The sequence below is a fragment of the Curcuma longa genome, chromosome 11 (genome assembly GCF_044706935.1).
Source record: "Curcuma longa cultivar G26 ecotype Majalengka, Jawa Barat chromosome 11, ITB_CL_G26_1.1, whole genome shotgun sequence".
NCBI classification, from domain to species: domain Eukaryota; kingdom Viridiplantae; phylum Streptophyta; class Magnoliopsida; order Zingiberales; family Zingiberaceae; genus Curcuma; species Curcuma longa.
This window is the reverse complement of record NC_133871.1, coordinates 11093853-11119404: the sequence shown is the minus strand read 5'-3', so window position 1 is coordinate 11119404 and position 25552 is coordinate 11093853. Positions and strand designations below refer to the sequence as shown.

Below are 25552 nucleotides of genomic sequence, written 5' to 3'. Positions count from 1 at the left end.
GAATGGGGATCGTAAATTAAAGGATTATTTGATATCTGGGTTGATCAGTGACAAATTTTTATAAGACCGAATCGGTCAGCTCGAGGATTTGAATCAATGCGATTAACTGAGATTATTATTATTTTTTATTTGGTCATTTTTCAAGTAGGATGCGTGATTTAGAAATTTCTAAAATCTGTGTGCGCCTGGGTTAAATTGCGCCTCGTTTATATTGCCGTTAAAAAAAGAAAGAGAGAGAGAGAAAAAATTGGAAAAAGCGATTGCCGTAGATTAGGGTTGTGATCGTGATCCCTCGCTTTGAGAATAAGAGGGAATGGTGTAACTCATAGACAACGCTACTTCCTACTTCATCCCCCTCCACCGCACCACAGCTACAGTCGCCGACCATCCATGGCGCTCTTGAGGTCGTCACCGTCTCTCAATATCCGCATCCTCTTCGCACGTCGCTTCTTCTCCTCTTGCTCCTCCTCCTCCTCCTCCTCGCTATCCCGCACCTTCCTCTTTCTCATTCGCTTCCTCCCTCAGCCCCTGTCACAGCCCCCGCTTATTCTTCCGACCGAGGTCTTCCCTTTTCCTTGTTACTCTTCCTTCTCTTTGTCGGGCATTTGGGCCAAAACGTGACCTTGTGTGTTTTCGTGTTCTTTTTTTTTTTCCAGAACTTTTGGCTTCCGGCCTCCGATTAATGGAGTGGCAGTGCGGGCTTTCAAGTCGTCGAGCTTGGCTTCGGAGGCGCTCCAGGATAAAGCTAATCAAAACTACGGTTCTGAGCAGATTCAGGTGGTTCCTACTCTATTGGAGGCCCCTATCCTAACTCTTTTTTGTTTGTTTGTTTTTTTAAAAATCTGTTCTTTTCTCCAATGTTCTTGTGCTGGTTTTGAGGCGTTTCCGCTTCTGCGGGGGCTTCTTGGTGGGTTGCCTAATATGAAAAGGGGATGCTTTTGTTATGTTATATGACGTTTGAAGATATACAAATTGTAAGCAGAACGAAGGATATAAACTATGGTATTCTGTAGCATTTTTTTTTGGCGGAAATGCTAGACTTGGTTTGGATAACAAGGTGCAGTTCGACTTCCATTTGGATAACAAGGTTCATCATTGTGTCGTCGTCGTCGTCATCATCATATTGTTCTAACTATTTGGGCTCGTCCATGCAAGGCTATCATTAGCGATCCCCAAATCATTTATGCTATTTTTATATGTTTTGTTGAGTGTTTTTTGGCCTCACACTGAAGCTTACACCTACTCTAACAAATTGAAGTCGTCTCAACGTATAATGAAACAATCACTTTTGAACATGCCTATGTTCTTTCTTATTTATCTTTCCAAACGAAAGTTGTTCCCATGAAAAGATGCCTGGTTGACGTTTGGATATTAATAGTCAATTCATCATGTACTTTGTGAAGATGTGAATATGCTGCATTTTTCCAGGTTTTAGAAGGTCTTGATCCAGTGAGGAAGAGACCTGGAATGTATATTGGGAGCACCGGACCCCGTGGCTTGCATCATTTGGTATTTCAGATATACATGATTTGCCATTTCTGTGGTATCACAACTTATCTCTACCATTCTCTGTTTCTTTTTCTTACCTTATTTTTGTTCCTTTTCTTCCTCTGTAGGTGTATGAAATACTAGACAACTCTATTGATGAAGCACAAGCAGGATATGCATCAAAAATAGAAGTAATTTTGCACAAAGATAATTCCGTGAGCATCAAGGATAATGGTAGAGGGGTATGGAACTTTTTCCAAGTTTCAACTTAGGATGACAATCAAAATCTAACCCTCTGTTGAACTTCCTGTTATTCTTAATTTCTGTAGAACTGGTATCATAGTTTTATGAATTGTTTCTCACATGTTCCAACTTCATTGAACTAAAAAGTATAAGAAATAAGCTGCAACTTCATTGGTCGATGATATGAGCACTAATAGAAATGCTAATTCTGTGTGATAAAATTAATACATAAAGGTGTGGATCTAAGTATTGAACATTTTCTAAAAAGTTGTACACATGACCAAGATGAATTCTGAGTGTTCACTTGAAGTGCTATTGTATGCCTGTTAGTTTTGGGTACAAAAAGGATAGAAGAAGGGATTTCAAGTTTAAGGAACTACTTCCTTTTTTTTGCTTTTCTAAATACATATTGAAATTAATTATCCATATAGATTTTTATCCAAGGTTGAAATTGAAATGTATTGTTGTACATATTATTGTTTTTGCATTGAATACTTTCTTGCAAATGTTAGTTATTGTTCCTAAATAAAAATCTTATATGCCTTGTAGATTCCTACGGATGTACATCCTGCAACAAAGAAGTCCTCATTAGAGACTGTTTTGACGGTATGCTTCTTATGCACTCTTTTCCTTAAGTGAGAAACAACTGACATATCATGTATAAAATATTTCATTTTTAGTGGGTTTCTATTAATATCTGTCCATAGCACCAATAGTGGTCCCAAGAGTGGATGTAAATGGTTAAGGGTTGTGTTAGGCCTTGAGACATAACTTAAAGTTACACCAACAACATTATGAACATACAGTTGCCCTTAAGCAGCTAGTACTTAAGATGTTATTGTCAGTCTTAGTGTTCTAAATGGCGGTTGAGGTGACTGCCTAGGCGGGAGGCAGACCTTAACCACATTGCATTTGTGAGAAGCGGTGGTTTCGGCGGTGGTCAAAGTAAACTTAAGTTAAAAAACCTGCAATGCTTCCTTCTACCTCAAACCGACATCGTTGTTGCTACCCTCCGCCGCTGCCGTCGTTAGGTTAGTCTTGGGTGATGCTTTTGGGCTTGTCGTCGGGCTTGAGTCACACGTTCGGGTTCGTGCGACGGGTGTGGACTTGTCGTCGGGCCCAGGTGACAGGTCTAGGCTTGTCGCCGGGCTTAGGCGATGTATCCGGTGATGTGTCACCCGGGTCCGGCGACGCGTCTGAAGCCGAAGAAATGCCGCCAAAATGAAATGTAGAGTTTTTTTTTAAACTTAGAATTTAATCAAAATTTTATATTAATAATTTTAATCAACTCTTAGCTATGATTGAGATAATTTAAATAGACTTAATTAAAACCTAATAAAATTATCCTATTAATATATATATATATATATATATATATATATATATATATATATTATTTTTTTAATTATTTAGATTAACTTTTTTATTTTTTAAAAAATTCAACTGCCTAGGCACCGCTTAGGCAGCCAAGGCGGTAGGCGGTCACTGACCGCCCCACGACCGCCTACCATTATTTTCAACGCTGCTCGATCTAGAGACCATGGTTGTCAAAATCAATTCTTAACCCATGTAGATCACCCAAGTTGGGTCAATGTGAGTGCAAGCGGATCCCGTCTTTCTATAAAATTAGACATCTAATGAAGATTGGTGGAGAAATATCAATGGAATTGTCTTGAAATGAGTTAGGATTTGCTAAAAATAGTTGGAATTAGTTAACATTTGGTAAAATCAAATTTATTTTGGAAAACTCAGCTTATTTAGTAGACATCTTGTTGATCCTAGCTTGTGAATATTTGCTGACTTGTATTTAGGGTGGGGAGTGTGGGTGAGAAGTGTTATTGTTGCTTGAATTGCTTAATATCATCACAACTCATGATTTAACATACCATTGCAAGTGATATACCACTCACTAGACCCAATGCCATACCTATCTCTCTCATTCACTGTTGATTGGGAGAGTATTATGGGTTGGGAGAGAACATAGCAACATCTCTTGATCTTATGCATTTTTGATATATGGTGTTAATGGTACAAATATGCATTTCAAGGTTTTTCCTTACCTTTTATAACCTCATATATGAAACAATTTAATTTTATTATATATTTTAGTCCCATCTCACCATTATTATGATCCAATGCAACCGTTAATTGACATTTTTGATCATCCTATCCCAATATTGATAACTATACTGACTTTTACAACTATGGTGGATGCTGCTAATTTGTCCAAATGTGCATTCTTTTTAAGGTTTTTTACATACCTCCTGTAGTCTCATATATAAAGCCATTTAATTTTATTATATATTTTAAGAATTTTTTAGTCATTCCCAACTAACCATTCATATGATCTTGTATAACCAAAATTTTTGATCTGATATTGATACTGATTTTGTTATCAGTTCCTATGCTGATTTTGACAGCTATGGCAGAGACTGCTATTTTTTTCCAAGAGATAATCTGCAATGATGCAACCTTAGTTGTTAGTCGTTTCCTAAGCGTGCATTCTAGTTCCATGAGGAGGTTCTACAATAGTAGAATGTGAATGTAATCTGTGTATGTGTGTTATTTTTTCCAAGACAGTCTGCCATGATGCAACCTTAGTTGTTAGTTGTTGCCTAAGCGTGCATTCTAGTTCCATGAGGAGGTTCTGCAATAGTAGAATGTAAACATGTGATCTGTGTGTGCACGTGCGCGCGTGCGGTATGTGTGCATGAGTATGCACGTGTGTGCGCTCGCACATTTCTAGTTGATATTATTACCTTTAACTGTCTGTGTTAAATATATAATCAAGAAGTCTCTTAACTTGGGTGGCGGAGTGCTTTCTTCTGTTATGAGAGCTTAACTTTATGCTTGTAATTTCACATCATTTCACTTAACCAATATACTTAAATGTGGGTAACATATAGTAGAACTGATATATTTGATGGTTCAGTGTACTCTACTTAAATCTTTGCCTTTCCTTGAAATTGCTTGAAATGGTATTGTGCCAATACTTTATGTTTTATCATATGGTCAAATTTCATGTTTATTATTTATCTAGGATCCTAATGCTTTGATTCCACAAATTTGCAGGTGTTACATGCAGGGGGCAAATTTGGTGGTTCAAGTAGTGGTTATAGTGTTTCTGGTGGATTACACGGTGTTGGTTTGTCTGTTGTCAATGCTTTATCTGAGGTATGCTGTATGCATATTTTTCATTTTGATTTTTTTGTTTGTGCTATATCTAATATCTTAGTACTTTTTGGTGGGCAACTAATGATTATGTGAGGTACGATAACTTAACAACCTATATGCACATGTTTTATTAATCCTGCATTTTCCCACTTCTTTGCTACAACCTGAGATACAGCTTTGCATAACTAATGCCACAGTTTCTATGAAATAGTTTTATGTTTCTCCTATTTCTGTAATTGGTCTCAAGGTGCTGTCTTTTTTTATTGAGTTGTGTATATGAGAAGCTGCATGGCTGACAATATGGTGTGAGGTTGATTCAAACTACTTTGCAGCTCATATTTTGTTGTGGTTGTTGTACGTTTTTTGGTGCAGATACCTATTTGCTACTACAAAGTTAGACTCTGAGCCTATCAATATACTTTGAATGTTCAGCTATGAATGCTAAATTTTACTTCTGATAGATTGTGAAGCTTATTTATCGAGGCATTTGATAACCGTCTGCTGTAAACTAGTTGTTTTTATTCCAACCATCTCTCACATTAGTGTACATCCTTTGGCTATGTGAGGATTCATAGAGTCCAACATGAACCTTTTCTTTTCTTTTGTATCCATCACCATGTTCCCAACTATTTGAGTTCAGCTACTGTGATTTATCACTCCATTGAGTTCTCTGTATGTTTGTAGATTTTACATTATTAGTTATATTCATCAGTTAATTTTTTTATTTATTTAATAATTAAAATCTAAGATTTTGTAAATAGCGTCTTATTGCTTGTGTGCGCATCATGTCATTTGTACAGTCTACATTGCTTGCTTTCTTTGTTTCTTTGCTGTATTTTGTGTCATAACTTGGCTTTTCTGTTTATGTTGAAAGAACTTCTTTCTATTTTTTGGCTCTGAATTTTTGTGGTTTGGAGCAGGCACTTGAGATTACAGTATGGCGTGATGGAAAGGAATACCAGCAAAAATATGCTCGTGGGAAGCCAGTTACTATTTTAACAAGTCATCCACTGCCAGCAGAATCAAGTACTCAGACAGGGACGTCTATACAGTTTTGGCCTGATAGCGATGGTATGCTTCTTTCTCTTTTCCATTCTAGAGATGGAATGTGATAATTTAATTCTGCTATTTTCATACCACTTATTTTTATGTTGTAAATTGTACAAACCTTTTGCCTTTGGTTTGCAGTATTCACCACTTCCATGGACTTTGATTTCAATACAATTGCTGGACGAATCCGGGAACTTGCTTTCTTAAACCCTGGGGTATGCAACATTTTCCCCTTTTTTGAACTGCATTTGGTTACATGTAAACATTTGAGCTAGTCAACATTGGAAAGGAGTTGGAAGAGCCTTTAAGAACATTGGGAAAGTTATTTTTGTAGCCAGACTTTGTTGTTTCAATCTTAACCAAGAAAAGTTTTAGATGCCTCTCTTTCTCTCAGTGTGCATGCACAATGTATGTGCTATATGCATGTGGATGAAATGAGTGTTTGGATTTGTTTATGTGCACTGGCAGTTCTTTTTAATATCCAATCTGGCTGACACCTTATTCACTCCTTTGATACTAATCTGCCACAACTGGGTTCTATGTGAAAACAGTTATCTTTGTATCTGGTTTTGTATGAAAGTGTCCATGTTGGATTCCCATGTGAAATGACATTGTAATTTCCAATTTCAATAAAGTCCTGTGTAAAGCTTTAGTACTTAGATATCTCAGGTTGTTCGTTATCAAATGATGTTATGTGTTATTCATTTGCTTACTCACCTAAAGGCATCTAAGTTCACTTGCAGTGCAGAGATCCACATATATCTCTAAGACAAATCATGATGAAGTATATATGCCAAGAATCTAAATTAGTTTTAGGTGATGCTTTGACGGCTTTGTTGTACTAATAAGATGTAGATGCATTTGAATCCTTATTAACCTCTTTCTAAGTTCACTTGCAATACAGAGCATTTATATCTATAAGACAAATCATGATGAAGTCTATGTGTAATCTAAATTGGTTTTAGGTGATGCACTGACTGCATCATTGTCTAATAAGATGTAGATGCATTTTAATCCTTATTTACCTATTCCTGCTACTCTATGCTTTGCAGATACTAGAAAACCATATGCATGTTTGATTAAATGACTTCAATGTGCTGTTATACTCAAATAGGCCCTGTGGACAATATATGCCACCATGAAAGTGTCATTCTAAACGAATGTTGTATATCAAAACACAATTAGATCTGTATGCTTGTTTTTGCTGAATCTTATGTATTTATACATAATGTAAAGTTCACATGCCATTTTTCATTTTGTTATTTCCTTGCAGCTTAGAATTACATTGAAAAAGGAGAGCGACTCAGATGAACAGTTCAATGAATATTCCTATGCAGGTGGCTTGGTAGAATATGTTAAATGGCTAAACACTGACAAGGTTTGTACACATTACATTTTGAGGTGAAAAATTGGGATTAATGTCTGATGCACTGGTAGTGAGTTAATAGCATTGGTTGTCTTATTTTAGAATTCCCTTTAGCTTAGTAGTGAAGAGAGATACATTGGGTTTATCTGAATCTGCTATTCTTTGGTGTTTCTGTAAATTTCTAATATCTGAATATTTTCAATCCCTTCAAATAAATAAAGCTCCATTCCTTGCAAGTGAATAAAATACTCTAAAGAAATCTAGGACAGAGAACTGTGAGTTTTATGATTAATTGAGAAGGAAACTGACAGTTGGCAGGAAGACCATTTGTGGTGCTGTGTCATGTGTGTGGCAGATTTGGAAATTTTGCAGGCCTATGTAGAGGTCTGTAAAGACCGTCTCGATACAGTTACTTAGGAGATGATAATTATCACACAATTCTGTCCCTTGCCAAACTATATTTACTATCCAAACTCTGCAACTGGAATTATAACTTCTCTTACTTTTGTGGATATTGTTTTTGAGCTTAACAAAGTTACCTACAGTTTTTGTTGTCTTTTGTAAGATTTGGAAATTGCCTTCTAGATTCTTCTCATGGCAAAGAGGATAAGCATATAATAATTTTGTTGATTCATGCATGTTGATTTTTTATGTAGTTAAAAGTATGTTATTTCTCACTGTAATCTCCATCTTATGTACTGATTCCTCATAGTCAATTATTACTGATGCTGATTAATTTATGATTATCCAGAAACCTATTCATGACACAGTTGCTTTTAAAGAAGAAACTGGTGGAATTACAGTTGATGTAGCACTTCAGTGGTAATGTACTTTTTTGTTGTATTTATAAACAAGTTGTCAATCTGTGTCATCTAACTCCTTTCATATGCCACGAACAAGCCAAACATCTGTTCGTGCTTCATTATCTTGATTATGGCTGCTCTTAACCCTTTCCAATTATATCATTGGCTCTTTGTTTCATTAGTAGAATATGATATAAGGTTCTTATTCTAAGCATAAAGAAGCATGCCAGTTGAATTTTAATTGCCTCAAACAGGTGCGCTGATTCGTATAGCGATACAATTCTTGGTTATGCTAACAGCATCCGCACAATTGATGGTGGAACCCATATAGATGGGATGAAAGCTTCATTAACAAGAACTATCAACAATCTGGGAAAGAAGTCTAAGCTTACCAAGGTATTAAATAACCAATGATTATTATATGTTGCCAAAATTCTTGTTTCTTATGAAAAAATGGCATTCCTAGCACATTTCAGGGAATTGAAAAAGGCTGTTTCCAAAGCTCTGTGTAATTCCAATTATTTATAAATGTATGAATACTGTTATATGGAGTCCTTTATTCTTCATGACAAAAAAAATCATTATTTATTTTTCAGATCAAGAATTTCCTTTGATTAATTCTGCAGATTCAAACCTTCAGCATGCATACAAGTCACAATATTTTTGACTGATACAATAGTTAATTAAGTTCCAAATAGAGGTGGAAGTTTATTTTCTATTTTCTTGTTACCTAAGGAGCTCATAGTCTCTAGCTGTACTCAGTCATGAATGATTCACTTTCTGCAGTTCCTTTTTATTTTTTGTTTTAGTGACTTTGCTATATGTATGTCTAATGGGGTATTTTTACTGTGTAATTCTGAACCTGCTGGCTGAATTATTTGATGTCATATCTCTCCAAGAAGCCAATCTGTGTTATATATTATATATTCTTTTTATTTTTTTCCATTTAGAAAAGACAATCTAATGGCACATTTTGTCTAGAAAATCCACTTGTTAGTGCCTCTTAGTTGAGAGGCTAATCATTTCTTTCACCTGTATTTTATACGATTTAATTTTAGATGATACTGATCAGAACTTGTCAATCTACACACATATCTTTTGTTAATTTTTCTTTGTATTGATTCATTGAAGAGGTTTTTGGCAGGATAAGGATATTAACTTGAGTGGGGAACACGTAAGGGAAGGATTAACATGCATTATCTCTGTGAAGGTTCCAAATCCAGAATTTGAAGGACAAACAAAGGTAAATGTGGCTCGATATGTTCTGAAAAGCTGTTAAAAAAATCTTCATGAATTTCTTCTATTACTTGATTTGCCAGAGGAAAATTTGTGATTAGCTTATGCTTATTCTTATGAACATGATATCTTGTATTCTTATGAGGCAGACAAGGCTTGGGAATCCTGATGTACGAAGAGTTGTTGAACAATGTGTTCAAGAGTATCTTACTGAGTACCTAGAGTTGCATCCAGATGTTCTCGACTCGATTTTGTCTAAAGCTCTGAACGCTTTGAAGGTTAAGAAGCTATTTCCTTTATGTATATTAAATTAAAAAGGTCATATGTTGGATGCATGCTATCATTTCTGGTATTGGGTACTTATGCTTTTGTGTAAATCATTAACATAATCTTAAAATTGCATAATTTAGGCAGCAATGGCAGCAAAAAGAGCTAGAGAATTGGTCAGGACAAAAAGTGTGTTGAAATCTTCTTCCCTTCCTGGAAAATTAGCTGATTGTTCTTCTACTAATCCTGAAGACATTTAATGCTGGTAATTTAATATTTTGTCACATTTAATGATATTTTTTTACATGTAAATGTTTCATTATTGTTCATTAGTTGTTATTTATAATGTTAAGGTTTGATAATTAAAAATTGATGGTATGACTAATTTATTTTAGTGAAAGTATTGGTGTTGAGGACAGTCCGCTAGAAACTTGCTATAATTAGAATCTTAGTATTTGTGAAAGTATTGGTGTTGAGGACAGTCTGCTAGAAACCTGAGAATCTTCCTGGCTTATCTGAGCACTAAAATCACTGTTAGTGCAGTTTATACTTGCATGGCATTTTGTGCCTCTATCCAGAAATGTTGCTATCACAATGATTAATGCCAAATGTTAATCCTACTTTCAAATGCAATTTAAGAGAAGGCTAAGGCCTAAAAAAATTGAATAATTTACAGTCCAGCCTTGCCTTAAACATGTGTATGAAAATTAATGAGACATAATTTATATCGGTTTTCATTGTTCAGCTCACAAACTATTGTGCAAGGCGTTTTATTAAAATTTTGTATGACATTATTATTATTTCCTTAGTTGATAGAGTACCATCAAGCAAAAAATTATGAATTTTATTTGATTTATCAGAAACTACCTTCTGTGAGTTTCTGAAAAAAGAAAAAAAAAATGAAAGCTTCAGCATGAGAAATGAAACCTTGGATAAACTTTTTAGATCATCTGGTATAAGGTATAAGCATAGTAATATGATTCTTGCTATGAGATGCCTGTATAATGGTCGTCTTTTCTATTGGCATCATATATCAACATGTTGTGTTAGAGAAGGATATCTAGATGTATCTTTCTCTTGAAGTATAATTGCATAGATGTAGTGAAACTAAGACAAACGAAACAATAATAATTGCTCTAGATTCAACATTTTTTAGTATTTTTTTTCTTTCCGATTGCTCTGTAATTTTTGGGATTGAATTCCTGCCATTACATTTGTTCTGTTTTTCCAGTAAGTTTTATTTTATACATTAACTTGCAATCTCCTTTTGTTTATCTTTTTTTTCTTCCAAAATTTTTAGAGATCTTCATAGTTGAAGGCGATTCGGCTGGCGGCAGTGCAAAGCAAGGTCGTGACCGGAGGTTCCAGGTGAAATGTCAATTTCATCAGTCAGTTTTCAAATTAGCAAAAGATGGTAGAATTATTTAGTGGCGTTGTATGCTCTTCCATGTTTGTTGCTTGGCTTGCTTACAAAATCCATAAGATAACGTTGCTCTTTCTTCTTATCCACTGATGTAGCAATACATCATTTTCACTTTTGGATTGTGCAATTGGAGTAATACTATTTACCCTTTGCAGTTCTAATATTGGACGATCAAGATCATTCTTTGAAGTCCCATATTATGCCACTGTTTCTCTTTTTTGGATGATTTTTCTCTCAATCATCTTTTGTTACCAAAGACTTTCACCAGCCCACATGTTTCATGAAATATTGGCTTCTGTCGAACTAATTGAATTGTAGAAAATTTTTTAGTTAATATTTGAATTATTTGAGGTTAATGAACATCTTTCTGCCAATTACCTTTCTGTCACTAATTAATGATCATCTAGTTTCTACTATTGCAATAATTTGCCTATTTCTACTTTGCAACAATTAGTGGATTGGAGCACCAAACGCTTGGACATTAACAGAAGGACTTGACTAGATTGGTAATAATATATAGGACTAATGTCTGGTTAGTGTGGGAATAACCTCTCAATCTTCCACATTACACATGGTAAATTTATTTTTTGAATTGCTAGCTTGATGCTTTAGAATTAGAAGCCTTTGCATAGTCATCCGATCATCTTTCCTATTTATCGCCTATATATGTAGATTATAATACAGTGAGAATTGAATTTCTTTGAACTATTATTGTAGGCTATTTTGCCCTTGCGAGGTAAAATCCTGAATATTGAGAGAAAGGATGAAGCAGCTATATACAAGAATGAAGAAATTCAAAATCTTATTCTTGGGCTTGGGCTTGGAGTAAAGGTTGAATTTACAAACTTGGGTACCCTACATATCTTTCAGCTTTATGTATGCTCTCAGTGATACGAATATTTCTTCATACAGGGAGAGGATTTTAAGAAGGATGGTCTTAGATATCATAAGATTATCATTCTGACTGATGCTGATGTGGATGGTGCTCATATACGAACGCTCCTGCTAACATTTTTCTATAGATACCAGGTGCTTGGGTAGAAAGCTATTATCAGGGAACTAATGTTCCTTTTTATGTTTAATGAATTTTGAGTTTTGGATGTTCTTAGTTTTACGAGTAGTGAAATTTGGTATGCAGAAAGCACTCTTTGATGAAGGTTGCATCTATGTGGGCGTCCCTCCACTCTACAAGGTACTCTCTGCTTTTTGAATGACCACGAAATTTTTTAGTCCTACATTTCCTTACAAACAAATACCAGGTCGAGCGTGGAAAACATGCACACTATTGCTACAATGAAGCAGAGCTTAAACTCATAAAGAAATCCTTCCCTGCCAATGCTTCCTACAATATCCAAAGATTCAAAGGTAAATGTTGAGCACAAAAGCATAACAATTATAAGTGTTTAAATGTACTTAAAACTTGCAAACCATTTCTCTCTAAATTGAATTTCATCATGCTTATTTCCATACAATAACCATCAAGCTTAAATTCACAAATTCTTCTGGCCAGCATCTGCATCTTTTCTAGGCCGTGTTTGTTTCATGCTTGTTCTGAGTAGCATGCTAAATTGTCCAGCTCTTCCTTTTCTTTGTTAGCAGGACACTTAATACTAAGCTAGTGCCACTGTCTTTCATCATCCTTGTTGGTTGCATTCATCTGCTGATGTTGCTAGTGTGTGGAATACCTTGTATTTCCCCCTTTACTCGATCCTAACTGTGTGTTTTCGAAAAAAGGATTGGGAGAGATGATGCCGGCACAACTCTGGGAAACTACACTAGATCCAGAGAAGAGGCTACTGAAGCAGCTGACAGTGGAAGATGCTGCCGAAGCTAATGTTGTGTTCTCCTCACTCATGGGTGCTCGAGTAAGTGAAAAGGATGTTGCTTTCTTTTGTTGGTTTAATAATAATAATAATAATAATAGTAGTAGACCCATCATTGTTCCTTGAGACCCCAACTTGTTACCATTATTTTTCAGGTTGATTATAGGAAGGAACTGATACAGAACTCTGCAAAGTCGATAAATTTGGAGCATCTCGACATTTGAGGATGATTCAGATTGACGTTTGTGTAACCTCGAGAAGAGTGTTGGCGACATCTATTTCTATGATCTGGTTTTTCAGTTGGTTCATTAAGTAATGTTCTTACTGATTTATAGGCAGAATGCTCTAGGTAGGATCGTTATGTTCTTGGTAAAACATTCTATTTTTCTCTTCATTTGTTCTCATTATAGGCAACTAGGATCAGCATTAAAACAAAAAAAAAACAAAAAAAATGGATGAAGTTCATCATATTTACACTTCTTTTGGCTCTTACAATGTCTTTAAATTTAGACTAGGTTGTTTGAACCAAGAATTGGAATGATTGTAAGCATAAGTCCAAGAGTGATGATCTATGACTAAGATTATAAGGTAGTCAATCTTCGAATGATTGTTGCCTTTTCCCCATTCGAGCCACCTCTTTTGTTGATTGTTAGCTCTTTCCTCTTCTAATATTATTTTTCCGTTGTCTTCCTACTCGTGGGCAGCTCCTTTCTCTTTGATTGCCAATAGAGCTATGGTCTATTGCACCAGGCAAAAATCAAGAGGACTTCTATTCTAGTTATTATTAAAAGACAAATTGCTTTTCCTAATATTATTTTAGCTTCGATCAATAAGACATACTTCAAATTTTAAAATGATTAAGTAATTCAGTTAAATTTATTTTTACTTTCCGCTTAAATATTGGTTAAAATTTTTAACTTTAAAATTGATTAAATTCCATTGTTAAAATTGTTATACCATAGAACTTGAAGTTGCTCGAGCATGGAGCATTTTCAGACAAAGTGCTCTAGTTATAATATTTTTTTATTATCAAAGTTGATACAATAATTCGCAAACAAAGGTATTTTGTGATAAAAAAAATTAAAATTGTCAGCTTTTTTGATATATTATTTTAGAATGTATCTTCACAAAGATACATGTGCCGTTTTGACTTTTTCAATTATCAATATGTATATTTAAAAAGAGCATACAGAAAGGAAGCAATTGAGCAGCATTAAACAAAACTCGCTGTCGGTGAGTTGTCGCGTCGAGATTAGATTGTATAGGGCACGAATACGAAAGGATCCATTCACTGAACAGTTGTCGGCCTATTCTAAAAGCAACACATGTAAAGTACACAGCGTTTGGCCGATTGGCTCGATTGCTGAAGTAGCTTAGCAATAGCCAATAGGCCGGCCATTGTTGCCCAGGCAAGTGGATGAGATTCTATCACTTTTTTGCAGCAGCATGCAGAGTGTCATCATTTTCTCCATCATTCCTGCTTCTTCAGTAGATATCTATATTTATGTATAGTTGATTGCCTAGGCTAGCTAGCTACCATATTCTTCAAAATCTTTCAAGGGGGCCACGCATATCTCCCATGACGAAGGCAACTTCTCCTTGCCAGCTCTGGCACAACCTTTCCACGCAAAAGGTGGAAGCTGAAATGCTACAGCATTGGCCGATCGACCAGTTGATGATCGTGTCGGATCCTCGTTCGTGGAGGTAGCTGGAAGGAGAGCTCATCCATTCTCATCTCCGAAACTTGCAACTTTTTTATCCACTTTAAAAGCATGCAGAGGATGACGACCACTTTGTTTCAATCGGTCGACATGGAGCTCCATGCTCCCAGTGCTTACTGGCTTCAGCAATCCATTTAGAATAGTAATCCATTATAGTGGGGGATTATTGGTGACTGCATGGAAGAAGCAAGCTCGGTATGCCTCCATTGATGAATACAAGTTCTGGTCAAATTTGATAGCTATTGCAGGACCTTCCTCTGGTTTCCTCCTACCTTGTTTCGTTTGGTCTGATTCTACCTACCTAATCCACTGCGCATCATGTTGAAAAAGATTATAATATAGCGTTGCTAACCATTTAGGAGTTGGTCACTTTCAGTGTATCCTTCTGAGAAGAAGCAAAGCATTTTCCATGCGCTTTCTTACTCTTTTAGTATTCATCTTCCGGATGATCATCCAACTCAAGGAATCGGGGAATTCTCAAAGCTTGCTTTCTTGAGCAGGGAACGCAGAAGACTCGACATGTAAGAAGGCAAGATGTCAGCGTCTGCATTATAAGCCTTCAAAAAAGGATGAAGTTGTGATGGGTGGAAGATGGAGACAGGAGGAATCTTATAAGCATCAAATACCCAATCAAAACAAGCAACTTTATTATCGACTAGAAACAGTGAATTAAATCAGGTTTTCCAAGCTATTGATGGCTGCAGGGAAGGGAAAGCATGATGGAGGGTGAAGAGGATGAACATGTGTTCGCTCATGGATGGCTACTTTTTACTCTCTATTCCAACCTTTCAAACTCCAAGATTTCATTTTTTTATTTATTTATTAAAGGAAAAAAAAATGAGACTGCTTATCTCAGCCATTTGTAGCTTATCTCTCCCTCCTACCTTCCTCCCATTTCTGGTGGAATTGGTAGGTAGTAGGAAGATTCCGCTGAACTCACCTCTTTATGCTCATCCCTATATCTTCCTCTCTAATCCTCACTTCCTCCAAACCTTCTTCGAGTACCTCTGCAATCACTTGCTCTCTTCTCCAGTTTTTTGTTTTTTCTGTTGCCAAAGACTCGATTTTTATTCCATTGCAGCTTCAAGTGTGCCCTTTGGATTCTTTGATTTTGTGAGATGATGCATTGAGACTCGAGTGGGTCTACATCGTCGTCAAAAGACTCGATTTTGGAGCAGTTGAGATCTTTGTTTAATATTGTTGTGAATAATCCATAAGGCACAGGTTTGGAAATCTGATGCTCTCGTTCCTGATGTCATTCTTCCCCTTCGTCTTCTTCCTCTCCAAATCTTTCCCTCTGCTGCGGTGGGGAGAGCTGCTGTCGCGGTTGCTGCCTTTCTTAGAGAAGTGTAAGCCGATTGGCGCACGAAAAATCGGAGCTTTGCCGCAGCCACAGCCGATGATTCCCAGGAACAAATGCTCCGGCCAGCGGGTGGAGAACGTGGAGGAGCCGGTGGAGACGTCACTCCTGGATTTACCGGAGCTGGCCCTGGAGTGCGTGCTGGAGAAGCTACCGCCGGCCGGGCTGTCCGCCATGGCCGCCGTTTGCAGCTCGTTGAGGGAACGGTGCAGGAGCGACCACTTCTGGGAAAAGCACATGAGGGAGAAATGGGGGAGTGTGATCGGCCCCGCGGAGACCGGAGAGTGGAAGCACCACCTGGCATCCTTAAGAGACTCTTCCGGCGGCGGCGTCGACTGCGAGCATTGGATTGGGTTGTTGCCCTGCATCTGGCCGATTTCCTGGCTGACGAGCAGGATTGCCAATGGCAACAAGCTCAAAAATTCTCTGCTCGCCGACTCTGTCATGGCTTGGTATCAGTCCTTGGAGAGTGGACAGTTCTGGTTCCCTGCTCAAGTTTACAACCGCGAGGTAATCATCATCATCATCATCATCATCATCACAACAAAGTTCTTGAGATTTTAGTTTAAACTGACAATTCCAATGATTCTGCAGCATGGTCATGTGGGCTTCATGTTATCATGCTATGATGCTCAAGTTAGATATGATTGCCGAACAGACACTTTTCTTGCAAGGTAACCAGAAATTTATCTAATGCAGAAAATCATTGAAGTTCTTGTTTTTCTGCTTTGTATGAAGAATTGTAACTGAATTGCTATCCATGCTTTGTGTAGGTATCCTCCCCACGGCCGAAGAACAGTAGTGACAGAGGAGGGAGTGGAGTGGAAGAGGCTGAGGGCACCTCCCGCGAGTACTAGTGCTCATGAGCTTCATATCTCCGACTGCTTGAGCAAGTTGCGTCCTCGCGACCATGTCGAGATTCAGTGGAGGAAGAACAAGGAGTTTCCATATGGTGAATCATTTTATAGCCTTGTTCACGTTGTGAAAAAAGTTTGATGCTATCTGAAGTCCATAAACAAGCAAATGCCTCATTTATGTTGCAGGCTGGTGGTATGGAGTTATTGGTCACTTGCAATCTTGTGATGGAAATGAGCATTTTTGCCATTGTCATCTGAGCAGTAAGTAGTTAATTGTAGTTCCTTGAGTGTTGATGTATGTTATACTTGTCTTGGCTGATCATCTTCCTCCTTTGGTGTTTGGTTTTTCAGATACTATCGTCCTCGAATTCAACCAGTACACGCCTGGTTCAAGGTGGCGACAAGCATCCATTGATCGAAAGAATCACAGGGAAGTAGGCAATGAAACAGATGGGTTTTATGGAGGAATCAGGAAATTGGAAAGCAAGGATGAAATATCCAAGTGGAGAGAGCTTTGGCCAACTGATGCTTTGGAGTAGAACAAATACCTCAAGTCCCTCATCAAATTGATTGCCAACTCCTTTGCATCTGAAATGCCTGAAGACTATTGTAGTCTTTTTATTTTGGCTGTTGGTATTCCACAGCTAATTCTTGTAGTTGGGAACAGAAGAAATTGGTGAAAATTGAAATCCAAACTTTGCTATCTTCTCAGACTAGTAGCAGTTTTTGTTGCTCTCTCAAAAGCTTGCTGCAATTCAGAGCTGCAACATTGGAGGAGGCAAAACGTGAAACATGAAAAAGGAAAGGTAGAGCCATGTTTGTAAGCTCTTTTATTATCATTATTATTATTATTTTTTGGTTTTTGTAACTTTCATGTCTAGTGTAAGTTCGACTTGTGTTCGAACAATATCCGACGAACCCGGTCATGTCCTCTTCGGACCATGCAAAGATTTTCTTGAACTCAGTTGCACTAGCGCAAGGTTCTTTCATCCAGTCTTAAGATTTGAGCATAGGCATTTAACCACAAGAAGCAACACTTTAGCCATTTTAGTCCCTTAGTGATCCTTGGTTGACTTAAACTAAAGGGAATTAGACTATTTAACTCTAATCTTCAAATCTTGATCTACCTAGAAAAGTCTGTGATTTTATCAATAAGTTTTGGTCGATGACATATCTTTAGAAGGTTCAAATTTGAGGATCCACCTCTCTAGGTCGATCAAACATAGTCTCTCGATCAATTCTAAGAAAAAGATGAAACATAGCCTTGGCCATCTACCATGAAAAGGCCTTCTTCTCTTCTAATGTTGAATAAATCATCACCAACAACTAACTCATCATCCTCAGCTGTGAAAGTACTTCCTCCCAAGTTCTCCTTTTCAATCACTACTAAGTTCCAAATAGCTTTTTTTTTTCCCCATTTGTTATAGAATCCTAGACTTCTATAGGTTGGCTCAAACCTCAATCGGAAATTTGCCTAACTTGAATTCATTTCACATAGAAACAAGGGAAATGGGACATAGGAACTCAACTCACCTGAATTGCTTAGGGTTTGATTTAGTTCATATGGCTCCAGCCATGATGAAGAGCTGTAGGCTAATGGAAAGAGTAGGATGTTTTTATCCAGCGTTTATGGTATTGTCCACTTCAATTTCTGCAGAAATATCAGGACCTGCAGATGTTTCTTCACAATGTTTCTCATTGCAGCTGGTAAGAGTAAAGAGATAGTAAGACAGAATGACAAGCTTTGAATTTCATTTGCAGACCTCAATTCCTTTCAACCTTCTTAACCGATCCCACCTAGTGGGATAAGACTTGATTGTTATAATTCGTTTCAACCTTCTACATTTGCTATACTCATCTATACATCTTCCCGACCAACATCACCAATCACCATCATGGTTGAATAGTAACATTGAGTACAAGAGGAAGGTTACATATGTGTTGAGATGCTTGCTGAAGTCTTAGCTGTCTGGCCTACTCAATCATCAAGGTTCAGGCATGAACCACTATACTTGAAGGTTCTTCCATTAACTCATCAAACAATGAGTGTCAAGATCAGACATCCTCATGCTTGATGGAAGAAAAAAAAAAGGGGTTTTGTCAAGCTTTCAGCATTGTCTGCGCGAAGAAACGCCATGAAGAAGTTTAACAAATCCCAAGAGACTCAATTTTCCATCTGAGTGCCTTATCCAATCCTGGAGAACAACATGAATTGGAACTGATGGACTAAGACCAAGTTCCTGTAAAAGTGCATTAACTATTAGGTAGAAGACAGATTTGCAAAGGAACCAAGACTGGCACTGAAATAAAACCTCAGTGTAGGCTAAATGTGATTAATGTAGGATTCAGTACGAGAATTATTTTTCGCTGGTATTCAGTCTCACCGATGCAAGTTCATCGATCATGATGGGCCTGTTTCCGTCCTTCTCAAAGAACTCATAACCTTGACGAGCATGTTGCTCCCAGGTATCCAGTGCCTCCATCTGATGCACACTTATGGCTGCAGCAGCAAACTCTTCAAAGTCTAGCTTTCTGTATTGAAGAGAGCTCACCTAATTCGAAAAGAGCCAATTGACGAACAAGATTATGTTTGCAACTGTATCAGTCATAACTATGTTAAGTTAATCAGAGAGTTCTGAGGAGTACCATGTTCACAAAATCAAGAACCTTTGAATCTTTCATTGCCTCAGTTGAATCATTTAACAAAGCCTGCAAGAAGACTAATTGGAATATCTAGGAACAAAAAAGAAATTTGAACTTGGACAAAATGAACAACTAACCATCTTTAAGTTTTGGAGAGAGATATAGCCACTCTTGTTTGGACCTAACAAAGCAAACTGTTCTCGAAGGTAATATAGCTGATTTACCTTCAAGGTCTTGGCAAGAGCCTGTTAATATGCATAATCAAGAGAGACATAAGTGTTTCCCTATGCACATTTTCTTTGGATTACCAGCCTTGTGCAATACAGAAGATTAACTAACAGAGGGGAATTGGAAAGAATTTTCATGCATCTCAAAGAATGCAAATAAGTTTTACTTCAGATAAACAATAATATTATTATTTAATTTACAGTTTCAATGATGCTAATCTAAACTTTAAGGTATATGTTTAAGTAAGCATACCAATACATTTTTGATACATGGATGCTATTTCATATCGATGTCAAAAAGAGGTTATAAGTTGGACCGAGTGAAGCATGATTTAGTCATATAACTTGATAAACTTGGCAATTTCTATCATCAGGTAACTTGCACTTGCTATCCGCTATGGTTATCAAACTACAGTTATTAACTCCTAACACCAATTTCCTGTCATATTATCAGCATTAAGGTGTTTAAACATCCAAAAAAGAGGAAAAAACTCTTACATATTATCAAAACATAGAGAGAACTAAAGGATATGCTACAACAGTAAGAACAAGCACAGAACAATAGTTTTCACAGGCTCAGCTAGGAATAACGAGCGTACCCTCAATGCTGATTTCCTTAGAGAAGAAGAACATATGTATGCTTTTATAAGCTTATAGATCATAATATCTAGGGGAATTTTTGCTTCTTCAGGATTCCGCAACCAAGGATGACCTGAGATTGGTTGGTTATAGTAATTGACCAGCTCATGCTCAGCTTCTAAAATAATCAAGATAGTAAGGAACATACAGAGAGCTTGTGCAGCAGTCATTCTCTTACGGTAATCCTTATTCAACAATTTCTTGACAAAGTCTTTAGCTTGAGAAGATAGAGATGGCCATGGAGGATCATCAAAGCTTGGCTCTGCTTTCAGAACAGCTCGAAATATGCCTGATTCTGTGCGTGCCCAGAAAGGGCGGCTACCACAGAGTAAAATATAGGCAATTACACCGATACTCCACATGTCTGCCTCAGTTCCATAAGATCTGTGAAGAACTTCAGGTGCAACATAATATGCACTTCCAACAATATCATTCAATCTCTCATCTGTAGACTCAGTGAAGATGTCATATTATTTTACAAATTAAACCGAAAGAAACATCTGATAATTTTTTAAGGTCGAAAATTGTTATGCAACTAACCTGGCTTTACAAAGTCAGACAAACCAAAGTCTATGGCTTTTAAGGTAGATTTTTCATCTCCTGAAGTGAAAAGAAAATTCTGAACCAACAAAGCACAAGCATGAGCCATCAAAAAAAAAATTTAAATTTAAGCCTGCGAAGAGCTCAAATCTTAAATTTGAAATTTAAACAATAGTAAATAGACCAAATGATAAATCTGAAATATCTGAATAAGTATATGAAGGATTTCAATGCTGCAGTTAGAAGAAACAACTACCTCTGGCTTGAGATCTCGATGAACAACACCTTGAAGGTGACAAAAAGACACAACACTCAATATCTGAACTATTACAGCTTTTGCATCTTCCTCTGAATACTTTCCACCTCTAAATACAAGAAAAAAAAAATCATTTCTATTCAGATGTATGGTTCAAGTTTTAAGAAGAGGTTGTTCAAAAGGCAGAAACCTTAGGAAGGGAATTGGAATAAGCAATTTTGGATACATCATTACCTTAATAGAATCCTTTCCAATAACTCACCACCATTGCATAACCTATAAGGAAGCAAGCCAACTTTATCAGGCTATTAAAAATCAGCTAGTTAGATAATGAGATGCATATGTGCTAAATACATGCGTGCTTCTAGTGCTAGGTATGGTATTTATAAGTCATACAATATAAATATTTGTAATTATGTTATGAGAAATTTTTATGAATTTCATGTTCATTTTTTTCCCAATTAACTGATTAAATGATGCATAGTAAATTAGTTGCTTGTTATATGCACTATAGGTAACAAGATAAAAGGGAATACAGTATCCATATCGGCTGAATAAATTCAACTATGTTTTACAATCTTCATGAGTTGAGCTCATAATGAGTCTTTATGAAATCAACTTTGAATGCATGGGTATGTTTGTCAATTGATGTCCTTGGTAATATGGTTACCAAGTTCTAAATCCATTTCAGATTCTCTAGCTAATTCAAGTATTTGAAACTGGTAGCAATAGAACTGTATCTCTTCAACAAGATTCCTTGGGGGGCTGCATTTGAGAGCTTTCTCCAAAAATTTACAATGTCGAAGTCATCAACATAAATTTGCTCAACAATAATATCCAGTGGATGAGTGCAAATTATGATGTTCTTTCAAGATGGTAAAATAAAAGGTCTACTTTGAAGGCGAAAGAGTTATCCACATAATAGGCCACTTTTCTTATGGATATTAAATGCAAGATATTGTTTTCATCATCAAAAGGCATAACTTTCTTCACTTATTAGGTATAGAACTTTAAATCTTGAGCTGAAAATCTTAAAAGAATCAATAGCGGCTAGTGAGATAACATTAACTAGCTGGCTTGTTCACTGTAGCATAAAATTTTAGGAACATATAAAAAATCTAAATTTGTGACAATAGTTGCATTTTCATGTAACAGTCTTTCCCATAAGTGCCATAACCAGATGAATACATTTCTATATATAGGATTTTGAAGTGTGTAAAAGTGATCTACACTTACTCCATTACGATATAGACATTATCTTCATCCTCATATGCATCATAGAAGCGTACTAGATTTTTGTGTCCTGCCAAAGAACTTAATATTCTCACTTCTCTTCGTGCATCTTCAACAGAAATAGCAGTTGTCATCTGCATATTATTTCCATATAAGACTGATTTGAGGATAGTTGCACTTTCTACTAACACAATCAACTAGAAAGTTATGTGAAATTAGTCAACTTCACTTTCTACTAACACAATCAACTAGAAAGTAATGTGAATTAGTCACAGAGATCTTTCTAAAAATATAAAAGGTTTAGCAGCTGATCATAGTACAAAGGTAGATTCACTTGTTTAGCTCAATGTCGTTTAGATTTTAGAAGCATCAAAATTCAGACATGATAAAGTCAAACTAGTCCAAAACTAAATTAAATAGCAGTAACAGTGAGAGAAGTAAGGGAGAACAATCGGCAGGAAGCATGAGAAATTGCAAAGAAGTTCAAAGGAATTTTCACCTTCCTGTTAGTGAAAAACTAAAAGGCCTCACACACACAAAAGAAAGCAATTTCATACTTGTTGACCATAGCAATCACAAAATAAACAATGAATCAACTCAGTTTCATAAAAATTTATGCTCCAAAGATTTCACCATGGAAACCAATTGAAGAAAGACACGTTCATGGAAGATGGAAAGATGCATTAATCATAAGCATTGATCGAACATCACAGAATACCAACCTTTGCTTTAGGAATAACCTTGACGGCAACCTCCTGCCCCTTCATATCACCCTTTTTCACCTTCCCGGAGCATGTGTAGCCAAAATGCCCACGCCCGACCTCCTCCCCAAGTTCAAATTTTGAGAAGAACTGCTTCGAGAATCCAAAGTTCTTATCCAACCCCACTTCGACCTCGCTGCCCTCCGGAATCGACGCCTCGTTCGGCTTCACCGAGCCATACCGACGAGCGAGAAGAGCCCTGATGTGCTTCGCAGGCGAAGGCGGAGGGAACGGCCGCTTGAGGAACCGCAGAGGCGTCGAGGTCACGCTGGAGTTTGCCGGCGAGTTCTTGTAAGATCCTGGAAGAGGGCTTGGGCTGCAGAAGGGGAACTTGCCCTGCTGCGGGGTTCCCGGAGCCGGTGTAGGTTGCCTAGCGTTAGGGATCTGAAGGCTCTCTTCTTCCTGGAACTCAGGGTTTTGCATTTGCTTTCCATGGCAGCCTCCCATGGAGACCTGGGAAACCGAGCAGTGAGAGGGAAAAGATCCAAACTTTTTTGGAAACGGAGTGGCAAATTCTACGATTTGAAGAAGCAATTATATGAAAAAGATGAATCTGCAACGATCCAATGCTTAGGATGGCCAATGTTAAAAAAAGATTAGAAGACCAGAGCTAAAAAGGATTGCCAAACAAGTTTGAGAATGGTGGAAAGAAAAGTAGCAGAAGAAAGAGCAAAGCTTGAATTTTTAGAATAGTAAAAGAGAGAAAACAGGGGAGAGTTTAAATGGGAGGCGTCCCAGGCAAGGAAGGAGCAGAAGAACAGATGGAAGTGGAATGCAAATGCGCGGAGACCGATCGTTCCATAAAGTGGGAAGATGCTCAAAAGCGATGAGACAGGGAGTAGAGGAAGGAATGCGTTTGTCCCTGTTTGCTTTTTGCAGCTCTTTGACGGGTGGAATCTGTTCTTGGTAATTACTCAACTCACTAGGTAGATAAATAGCGCCATATCTTCCTTTCTGTTTGTCTCATATAGATCATTGAAACTTGCAAAAATAAATTATCATTAACTAGTGCAAATGTTTCACATGATCGGTTTAACTCAAACTGTTTCATTGTTTGGGTGAACTAAGATCAGGGTGAGGGAATCCCCTCTCTAAAATTCTTCCAAAAAGCTTCATAACTCTCTTCTTTTTCTTTCTTCTCAGTTCTTTCAGAATCTTCTTAAAAATGTTCTTTGTTCTGAAAACATGCATTTCATCAGTGAGATTACACAGAGTCCAGATCTTGCTCCTGACAAAATAAACAAATATTTTGTTCTTATCAAAATCCAAAACATCAAGAGAAGTTTTGGAGTCCACATGAACTCATTACTGCTTCTCCCCTTAAGAATCAAAGTTAATGTATGCAAATAATGTCGACACAGTTTGGGAGTTCATGGGAACATGAAAACATTAGCTTCTAAATGAAGTCATCCCAGGAACAGCTTAGAAACACAAGATTTTGTTTTCTTCATTTTATTTTATTTTATTTTTGATTTTTGAGAGATCGATGGTTCAGTGCTCACCACCCATGTGCCACTGCATAATTGTGTTGGGCACCCACAAGTCTTCTATTACTGTAACTCTTTGAGCTAGAACAACTTACAATAGTGAATTTAAATTGGCAATAATTAAAATTTTAATCGATAAAACTGCAAACAGAGTTTCTATAAGGTCATTCACTGTGCATATTTCTTTCAAAAGAGGTGAATTTTGCAGAACACAACTAATAAAAAGGAGAAACTTTGTTCTCTTTTGTTGTTTCTCCACCTGCTCCAATTCCTATGCTGATGCAAACTCAGCCTTTTGTTGTTTCTCTTCTGTCAAGTTGATTGCTTCAGCTTTAATCATATATTTTGCCAAACCTGCTCTTAGTTCACCTGCATTCACTGATGACAGTGGTGATGCTGCCACCATTTTTTGACGACTGGTTCAGGGCTTTAGATCTTTTCAGTTGTCCCACTCTACCTGAAACCTAATGCGACCTAATACCGTCGTAGAAATTTGAGGACGGTTGAGACTTTATATTGTTTATGGGCTTGATGTCAGGCATGACTGATGCATGAAACCGTTTAGTACCAAGTGGAGAGGGATTACGACCCTTGAAATTGAAATTGTTTTCAGGGAGAAGAAAAAGGAGAGATGAGTGTGGAGCAATCTGTGAAAGTTGGCAGGTGATCAATGGCTTCGCAGTGGGGGGAGGTCTGTGTAGTGAGAGGAGCATTCAATCGAGTGCTGTCGAATGGGATGTGCCTGTTGATGGAATGGCGGCAGCAGCAGCAGCAAAAGTGTGTTTTTTTTTTTGTTGATGTGCCTGTTAATGGAGATGACAGCAGACTTTTTGAAAGAAAAATATATATATAAATATAAAATGATAAATTTTAGTTAGTCCCGTTCACTATTTTTTCGATTCAATCGTTTTTCATCAGAATAAATCGGAAAATGGACGCAGCGGTCAGCCTAAAC

The 25552-nt window shown here is 37.1% G+C and overlaps 3 protein-coding genes across 4 annotated transcripts; 2 read left to right on the top strand and 1 right to left on the bottom strand.

Annotated features, from left to right (window-relative positions):
• The first annotated feature begins 359 nt into the window (after positions 1 to 359).
• On the top strand, positions 360 to 13267 carry LOC141839682 (DNA gyrase subunit B, chloroplastic/mitochondrial-like). Its single transcript, XM_074727484.1, is given in 22 exon segments — positions 360 to 479; positions 481 to 561; positions 657 to 777; positions 1429 to 1509; positions 1617 to 1730; positions 2281 to 2337; positions 4804 to 4905; positions 5826 to 5976; positions 6094 to 6170; positions 7229 to 7333; positions 8073 to 8143; positions 8379 to 8520; positions 9269 to 9367; positions 9510 to 9638; positions 9771 to 9880; positions 10923 to 10995; positions 11768 to 11881; positions 11963 to 12079; positions 12189 to 12242; positions 12310 to 12415; positions 12785 to 12915; positions 13029 to 13267. Coding segments are annotated over 22 exon segments (2193 nt in total). The 5' UTR covers positions 360 to 390; the 3' UTR covers positions 13098 to 13267.
• A 1779-nt stretch (positions 13268 to 15046) lies between these two features.
• On the top strand, positions 15047 to 17514 carry LOC141841205 (F-box protein At2g32560-like). Its single transcript, XM_074729342.1, has 5 exons — positions 15047 to 16464; positions 16549 to 16628; positions 16728 to 16906; positions 16998 to 17072; positions 17163 to 17514. The coding sequence occupies exons 1-5, from the start codon at positions 15832 to 15834 to the stop codon at positions 17348 to 17350; spliced, it is 1155 nt and encodes a 384-aa protein (XP_074585443.1). The 5' UTR covers positions 15047 to 15831; the 3' UTR covers positions 17351 to 17514.
• A 1071-nt stretch (positions 17515 to 18585) lies between these two features.
• LOC141841204 (calcium/calmodulin-dependent serine/threonine-protein kinase 1-like) lies at positions 18586 to 23598 on the bottom strand. 2 transcript variants are annotated; one of them, XM_074729340.1, is made up of 11 exons: positions 23072 to 23598; positions 22353 to 22483; positions 21351 to 21392; positions 21117 to 21225; positions 20861 to 20939; positions 20469 to 20765; positions 20281 to 20393; positions 19592 to 19699; positions 19458 to 19520; positions 19196 to 19363; positions 18586 to 19051 (listed from the first exon to the last, which is right to left on the bottom strand). In XM_074729340.1, the coding sequence occupies exons 1-11, from the start codon at positions 23555 to 23557 to the stop codon at positions 18920 to 18922; spliced, it is 1728 nt and encodes a 575-aa protein (XP_074585441.1). In that variant the 5' UTR covers positions 23558 to 23598; the 3' UTR covers positions 18586 to 18919. The 2 variants fall into 2 exon arrangements, with proteins under 2 accessions (XP_074585441.1, XP_074585440.1); XM_074729339.1 differs by having other exon boundaries at positions 20281 to 20765.
• Between the last annotated feature and the right edge of the window lie 1954 nt (positions 23599 to 25552).

Bases quoted from the DNA above. Each gene is read 5' to 3' on its own strand.
- LOC141841205 (XM_074729342.1), top strand. From the start codon at position 15,832: ATGCTCTCGTTCCTGATGTCATTCTTCCCCTTCGTCTTCTTCCTCTCC. The intron at 16,629-16,727 runs GTAACCAGAAAT...TGCTTTGTGTAG, and splicing joins ACAGACACTTTTCTTGCAAG to GTATCCTCCCCACGGCCGAA. The intron at 17,073-17,162 runs GTAAGTAGTTAA...TTGGTTTTTCAG, and splicing joins TTGCCATTGTCATCTGAGCA to ATACTATCGTCCTCGAATTC.
- LOC141841204 (XM_074729339.1), bottom strand. From the start codon at position 23,557: ATGGGAGGCTGCCATGGAAAGCAAATGCAAAACCCTGAGTTCCAGGAA. The intron at 20,766-20,860 runs GTTAGTTGCATA...CTGAGTCTACAG, and splicing joins GTCTGACTTTGTAAAGCCAG to ATGAGAGATTGAATGATATT. The intron at 19,364-19,457 runs GTACTCCTCAGA...TTTTCGAATTAG, and splicing joins TTCTTGATTTTGTGAACATG to GTGAGCTCTCTTCAATACAG.